The sequence below is a fragment of the Carlito syrichta genome, unplaced genomic scaffold (genome assembly GCF_000164805.1).
Source record: "Carlito syrichta isolate Samal-C Ts95f unplaced genomic scaffold, Tarsius_syrichta-2.0.1 Scaffold311719, whole genome shotgun sequence".
Classification (NCBI taxonomy): Eukaryota; Metazoa; Chordata; class Mammalia; order Primates; family Tarsiidae; genus Carlito; species Carlito syrichta.
The window spans coordinates 396870-405304 of record NW_007255815.1 but is presented as its reverse complement, the minus strand read 5'-3'; the positions used below and the strand labels follow the sequence as shown (position 1 = coordinate 405304).

At 37.7% G+C, this 8435-nt stretch overlaps 1 protein-coding gene across 1 annotated transcript in view; it reads right to left on the bottom strand.

The window, feature by feature from the left end:
* SDCCAG8 (serologically defined colon cancer antigen 8) overlaps window positions 1-8435 on the bottom strand; it is a 236607-nt gene that overhangs the window by 163499 nt on the left and 64673 nt on the right. The window contains exon 11 of the mRNA XM_008068997.2: window positions 2050-2184. Within this exon, the coding sequence (XP_008067188.1) occupies window positions 2050-2184 (135 nt within the window). The remainder of the gene's footprint in view (window positions 1-2049; window positions 2185-8435) is intronic.

Below are 8435 nucleotides of genomic sequence, written 5' to 3'. Positions count from 1 at the left end.
AAAAAAAAAAAAAAAAAAAAAACCCAACACAAACACAAACTTATTGTGTAATAAATGTTGAAGCATCAAGTCTGATTAAAAAAATTCTTTTTTTGAGTTGGAGTCTCACTGTCCCCCAGGCTGGAGTGCAGTGGCATGCCCACGCCCACCCCAGTGTTAACCTGCTGGGCTCAGGCGATCCTTCCACCTCCTCAGCCTTCCAAGTAGCTGGAACTACAGGCTCACTACCACGCCCGACTAGTTTTTTATTTATTTTATTTTAGAGACGATGTCTCATCAAGTTGCCCAGGCTGGACTCAAACCCGCGGGCTCAGGCAATCCCCTTATCTCGGCTTCCCAAAATGCTAGGATTACAGGCTGAGCCACTCAGCCCAGTCGATTTAAAATTATTTTAACCCTTAATTTTACTTTTAAGTTTTCTTGCTTTACTACTTTTCATTTAGCGTCAATAAGTTTATCTATAACAAATTCCATTTTAAATAAATTAACAAATTAAGTTGAATTAGAACTATATCATCTCATGATTAGAAGACCTCAAGGTCATTTAATCTAATCACTCTTCTGATGCTTGAGTCCTTTTTGGATAGTTTTAGAGACAGAGAACTCATCCTTTGCTGTACCACGTTTCAACAGAAAGTTCTCTCCCTATTACAAACTGAAAACTGCCTTACCATAGCTTTCATGCATAAATCTAAGTTAAGCATTTCTATCGCTTTTCATCAATTCCCTTACTTTGACCTCTACCTCCACATAGAACATCAGGTATACTGAAAATTTGTGCTTCTTAAACTTCTTCATTAGCCATCTTGAATTTTAGAAAGCAAATGAAGAGTTATAGAAATTCGAGGAAAACGGCTCCCTTTCCTGATATATAAGTTAAAATTAATTTTAATTACTGAATTACAGAGCAACAATGGTATTAAAAATGTGCCAAGATTTAGGAAAATATGTTGAGAAGGAAAAGGCAATATGGAAGGAGTATCTATTTTAAACAAATTATCTATATATTTAGTGGTCAAAATAAATTGATTTCATTTATTACATCATATATATATATATATTTTTTTTTTTTTTTTCTTTTTGAGCCAGAGTTTTACTCTGCCGCCCACGCTGAAGTGCAATGGCACACTCATGGCTAATACAGCGTCGACCTGCTGGGTGGGCTCAAGCAATACTTCTGCCTCAGTCTTCCAAGTAGCTAGGACTACAGGCATGTGCCATCACGCCCAGCTAATTTTTGATTTATTGTAGAGGCGAGGTCTTGTCAAGTTGTCAAGGCTGGTCTTGAACCCTTGGGCTCAGGCAATCTTCTAGCCTCAGCCTCATTAAATGCTGGGATTACAGGTGTGAGTCACTATGCCCAGCTACATGCCCATACTTAGTATCTTGGTTTTAAAACAACTGACTATTGAAATCTAGATGGATTTCTAGTACTTCTTAAAATTTGGACTTTAATATTAATTACAGCCAGGAAAGTCCATTAAACATAAATCTGAAAACTTGTTCTTGATTCATGAGTTAGTGATGCCCATAGCCCATACCGTGTGGCATTTTAAAGTACAAATTTAAGTACCAATAAAATAAGACTTCATAGTATTAGAATCTTTATTTGATTTACAACTGAAAAGGAATAGAAGCTGGAGGATTTTTTTTTTATATTAAGCCCACTTTTCAAGTTGTAAATACATGTCTTTGACAATTATTGTGAAGACCAACCCTATGCTACCTACAGCAAAAAAAAAAAAAATTGAATATGCAATAACCAAAGTAATATAACTCTTATTTACAAGTCTGTCTCTAGTATTTAACCTTCAAGGACATTATTTGTGTCAATTTCATCTTTGTATATGCAGTACCCAGCAAATGGCCTGAATACAGCAAGTGAATGCTGCTCAATGACCATTTGGTGGACTTTTATTATTCTTGAAATAATAAAACTTTTCTACTTCAAACTTCCTCCTGATGACAATAAGAATTTTGCACATTAAGAAAATATTTTTAATGAAAATTTTCTGTAAGTAACAATTGAACGAAAATCTCTTTTTGTACCTTTGTGATATCCATCTCCTGAGAAGTAAGCTGGTTTTGAATGTCCTCTAGTTGATTAATGGCTGAAGTCTTCTCCCTTGTAACCTTTTCCACCTGGGCCTCCAGTTGGGCAATAGTCTGAGACAGGATTAACATCTGTAAGAGAAAATCAAAGTCCTAAACAATAATGTTATTTGGTAAAATAAATAGTAAAACTTTCTTGAATTAGTAGGGCCTCAGCATAGTTACTGGGCTGTATCTGTAAGTAATTTTTCTGTGGACACAGTATGTCTATCCATTTCTCTACTTCCTCTACTCATCTATGCCCCATGACTTGAAATATGTACTTCCCTCCTACACTTTTCCCTCATCTCTAACTAAATGTATGATAAGATGATAAAATAAAAGTATTAGTTAAAATCTTAAAATGACAGATACCAGACACACCAGCAAGTTATAGAACAGACTGCCATAGATAAGTTTCAGAGGAGGTGTGGAGGCATCAGACAACTCTTAAGCCCTTCTCACACATGGAGGGCCTAAAAGGACTGGTTGTGAGAATTAGAGAGGAAGATATTTTTAGAGAGAGCTACTGGTCTGCTATGACTCCCAATACTCATCCCCCAACTTAACAAAGAGGAGGCTCTGGGCAGCTCTCTTCACTGGTAAAATCCCCATGTACCCTCCTAATATCTAGCTATTTTTCAGCTCAGCCATGATCTCCTCTCCTCCAGGAAGTCTTCCTTGACCTCCATTTCCTAGCACAAAATAGGTGCTCCTTTACATGTTCAGGACTGACATTCAGCTAGTGTGCACTGGGACAGTCATGCCTGTTTTCTGTGGCCCGCATCCATTTTCATTGATTGTTGCCCACACTGTCTTGGTTGTTTAATATTTTGAATATCATTCTGGCATGTGGTCCTACAACAACCTTAGTATATAAAACTTTATCACATCCCAACCTCCGTATGTCTCCTTCACAGTGTTTATCCCACTGCTTTTAGTAGTCTCTTTATTTCCTCATTAGGCTAAAAGTTCCCCAAGGGTATATTCATCAAGAGGTACCAAATGTTTCCTGAATGGTTGAATAATTAGAATAAATGACTTTTCTCAGGGACTCTACGGATATCAGGTTCTTAGTTTTTCTTCCCAGGATTAGAAATGCTTTCTAGATTTTAGACTTATCCCTTATAGTTTTTTATTTGCAATTGTGTTGTTCTGCTCCAGGAACTCAAACTTTTCTAGCCTCTTAATTTTTTGCTAGTTTTAGCAGTTTAAAAAATGTAAAAGAATCAGGCTGGGCACAATGGTTCACACCTGTAATTTCAGCACTTTGGGAGACCGAGGTGAGAAGATTACTGGATAACATAGTCAGATCTCACTGAAAGCAGCCTGGGCAAAATGGCAAGATCTCATCTCTACAGAAAATTAAAGAATTGGCCAGACATGGTGGCATGTGCCGATAGTCCCAGCTACTCAGGAGGTTGAGACTGGAGAATCAATTGAGCCTAGGAGTTTGAGGCTACAGTGAGCTGTGATCATGCCACTGTATTCCAGCCTGGGCACCCAAGGCCCTGGCTCAAAAAATAAAAAGAAGAAAAGAAAAGAAAAACTGTAGAAGAAGCAAAACATACAAGAATACCCATTAATTTTTATCTGTTAAAACAAAAACTGGTAACAAGTTTCAAATGATAATATTTGAAATTTACCACTGTATACTGACATGAGTGTGAACTCAGTTTTATTACCGAAATCAATAACTAAAACTTTATGATAAAAATCAACATTGAACCTACGTTTCAGTAAATTAAGTCTTACATCAATACAACTAAGATAGGTGTCTGCCTTTGAGCTACAGAACTAGCTGAAGTTGACCCTTATGAAAATAACGAGCCTGATAGCTATTTTCTAATTAGGCAGATTTCTGAAGATTGTGGATGATTGTATATTTGACTTATGGCTGTTTGCATGTCCTTATCATCAAAAGATTGTCTACAAACCTAATTTGCACATAAAATTAGTTTTACTAACAATAAACTACAAAGCATCCTTGTGCACATTACAATCTGAACCTAAAACTAATGGTCAAAAGAAGTTAAATATAACGAAATAAAATATCAATTTAATTTTCTTAATTTAAAATTGGAGTTCATGAACATACATATTATGAGTACATAATTATAGCTTTTCTGGAATCACACAACAGCAACAAACTTTAATTACTGCCTATTAAAACTCATATATTACTTATTTATATGACAATATATCTGCTGGTAAACATACTAACATTGTGTAGTTTTTGAAGTAAATATGCCGACATTTATTTTGCTAATTGTAAATTCTAGTCCATTTCTACAAAATAAGGCATGTAACAAATCTCCCCCCTTCATTATGATTCCCTCACTCTGCCACCCATCATTTCCTTCCCTTGCCCACTACCTGTCTGCTACCTCCTGTCACCCACTTTCTGAGGGCTCCCCTCCTGTTGTCACACCTTCTTTTTCCCTATGCCCACCATCTGGAAGTCAACATTACACTGCAGGGGCTTCTCCATCCACATCTGTTGCAGAGCCAGAAGTAACACAGACACAGCTGCAACACTGCTGGATGTCCAGGACGTTGACATCAGGTAAGTCCTTTAAACTTTGACAGGGGAAAGGAAGAGACAAGGACACCCAGGTTGGAAGAGTTTGATAGAAATTTCTGCAGGGCAGTCCCTAGTGTACTAAACATGGTATGAAGCAGTACCTCTTACAAAAGAGTTACAAGAATTGAGAATTCTAACAATGGGCTATTGTCAAGAAAAACAACCGAGAAATAGTGTGAACCATAGGGGTTGCTCAACAAATATGTGATGAATGACCGATTGAACTAACAAACCTGAGTGCTCAGTGCAACCAAGGACCTTTACTGAAGACAACAAACAAACTCACAGCAAGTACTGCTCATGGGGAATAATTCAAACCTGTCTAGGTAGAAGGCATCTGTTCTCCCACAGCTTCCCGCACAAACAGAAGCTTTGGGAAAAGAAAGGAAGGAAAGGAGGAAAAAATAACATAAAAAGAAAGAAGGAAGTTCTATAACTCTCACACATTTTCCTACTGTTAGAAAGGCAGGGATGCTTGCTCTAGCACTAACTTTAACTACCTAGCACTTACAGTGTTGTGATTAATTGGGCAGTCTCCCTACTAGATTATGGTCTTGTGCTTGGCAATGTGATATGCATTCTCTCTTTAAATCCTGTAGAGAAGGAATTACGTTGAATTAATTTTCAGTTAAAAAATGAGATTCAGAAAACTAAGTAACTTGCCCAAGTTTACTCAAGCTAATATATCAAAGGTAAAGCTGGGCTTTATATTCAAGTCCATCTGCTTTTACCAACATGAAGTTCCAAGAAATACATGCAATAATGGTATTTCTTTCTTTCTCTAAAATAAAAATAGTAGTAGGCCAGATATGGTAGCTCACAACCGTAATCCCAGCACTCAGGGAGTCCAGATCTGATAGACTGCTTGAGTCCATTTGAGACCAGCCTGGACAACATAGCAAAACCTCATCTCTACACAAAAGAACAACAACAACAACAAAAATTAGCCAGGTATGGTGGTGTACACCTGTAATCCCAGCTATTTGGTATGCTGAAGTCGAAGAATTGCCTGAGCCCATGAACTATGACTATCATGATCATGCCACTGCACTCCAGCCTGGGTGACAGAGTGAGACCCCGACTAAAAATAAAATAAATAATAAGATTAATAACAACCACAAGTTAAAATTTATTAAATGCCCACAGTAAGTTAGGCATTATATTAGACCCTTGCAAAACATTATCTCATTTAATCCAATCAATTCCTTGAAGTATTATCAAATTTTTATTTATCATTCTAAAACAGAGAGAAGTTAAATACATTATTCAAGGTCAAAGAAAGGTTAAGTTGGATTCAACCCTAAACCCTTGTACTTTAAAGCCACTTTCTGCTGTTTCCTGATGAGAGCACTTGCCTCAGTGCTAGGTCCACTGTCAGCTCTGTATTCATACATCTTTATTTAGGACAGGACCTTGAGATCAAATGTCAGCCAAGGCTTACTGGGGGTAAAATTAACTTAAATGACGCCAGCTCAGAAATGCACTATAATTCTGTCGCCACCTTTATACATGAAATAACTCAGTGTAAGAGAGAGGTCCAGTTACATACGAAAGTACTTGGAATACCGCCAGGCACATTTCAGCCTTCCTTTCTCATTTCTTATCAGGAATTCTCATCAACATACTTTTATATAATAGAACTACTCAGCTAGGTAAATGGTTTCCACTAAACACACCAAAAAAATAAAAATTTCCTGGGTGTGAACAATAACCAATCTTTGCTATGGATACCATTCTTTGTTACACAAAAACCTCAATTTACAACTTTACCTACCTAGATGCCTTATTCATGTTTGGTTATAGGCAGCATTCCTTCCCCCATACTCTGTGTTTTTAAATCCCACCCATTCTTGGAAGCTCGATTAAAATATCGTATTTTCCACAAAGCCTTCCATAATCTTTTGCAGAGAATCGGTTCAATCATCTGAGCCCTCAGCATTTTAGTCATACCTTTCCAAGGCACAGGATCTTTTTTTCTTTTTTGTGTATATCATTCCTTAATTCATCAAATATGTATTGAGCACATTTTATGTGAGAGGAGTGTGCCAAGCACTGAGGATGTTAACAGACCGTACACACAAGGGACTCACAGTCAATCAGGGGAGGCAAGTTATTCAACAAAAATTTACAATAAATTGAGTTATAGAAGCCTATGGGAGAGAACCCCATTCAGCTGTGGGAGCCTCTGAGAGGAGATGGTATCAAGAAGAACCCAGAAGAATCACTTAATAAGGACAGAGGAAGATTCCTCAAAGCAGAAGACAAAGCATATGCAAAATCCTGAAATAAAAAAACAGCATAGCAGATTGGCATGCTTGCATATTTGGGGAAGTCCAAGTAGGTCAGTAAGGCTGGGGTGCAAGAAAGAAAAATGAAGGAAGATGAGACTGGAGAAGAAGAGTGGAGGAAGAACACTATAGTGTCTATATGCTATGCTAACGGATACTACAGTTTATTCAAGGTTGTAGGAAGACATAGAATGATTTTAAAGCAAGAGACTGACACATTGGGATGTTCATTTTAGAAAGATCATCTCGACTGTGGTTTACAGAGCAGATGGGAAGGAGGTGAGACTGGAGGCAAGGACACCACAGGAGCTGTGGGAACCATCCAAGAATGAGTTATGGGCAGCGGATGGAGACAGGGCAATGTAAAATGCCTATGAGCCTAAATCTCTGGAATATGGAGATATGTGGGATAAGGGAGGAGGAAACAAGGATGACAATATTTCTGCACTGGGCAGCTGGATGAATGGGGGTCCATTGGGATAGGGAAGACAGAGAGTAAAACTGGTTTGGGAGCTCAGTAGACAGTTAAAGATTTCAGAATCACACCCATATATATGGAACTGAAGCCACAGTAATGCCAAAGACACCTAGATCTATAGCTCTGTGCTAAACTCCAGAACCTTCTATCAAGCTGCTTTCTGGATGTGTCTCCTTCATTGTTTCAAAGGCACTTTAAAAACTCAGAGTAACATAAAACACACACATCATCATTCTCCCAAATCAAGAATATGGATTCAGAGAAATCAAGAAGAGAGAACCTTTTAGGAGAAATAAGAACAACAACAAAAAAAATTAAAATAGTACAAGCAGGTCTTCAATGAACACAGCAATGGTACTTTCATTGGCTTGGGCACAGAAGTTGAAATGTAGTCGGCTGAAGAGCAAGCAGGAGGTGACAAAACAAAGACAACATGTGTGACCAAGCCATTCAGGAAACTTGACTATTAGGAGAAAGAATAGGAAGGAATATGAGATTACTGAAATGGTTTCCAACTTTGACTTAACATTGGAAGCACCTGGGCAACTTTAAAAATACTGACACCTGAATTGTACTCTTGACTATTTTGATGTAATTGGTTTGGGGTGTAGTTTGAGCAATGAGATTTTTAGAACTTCTTGTGTAGCAAAGATTGAGAACTGCTAGATTAGACGAAAGAGTGTTTCTTTCAACATGTGAAATAAATTTGAGAGTATTTTCCTGATGATAAGAAAGAGGCTGAAGTGAGAGAAAGGTTGAAATTCAGAAAAGAAGGGGAAACAAATAAAACAGACTTCTGGAGGTAGTAAAAGGAGACAGGATCCATAGGGAAGAGAAAGGATTAGGGTTAAGCTTTTCCCGCTGGGCTGGGATGCAGGTGAAGGTTATTTTATTTATTTATTTATTTATTTATTTATTTTTATTTTTTTTTTTTTTTGAGCTGGAGTCTCACTCTGTCACCCAGACTGGAGTGCAGTAGCCGCTCCTGGCCACC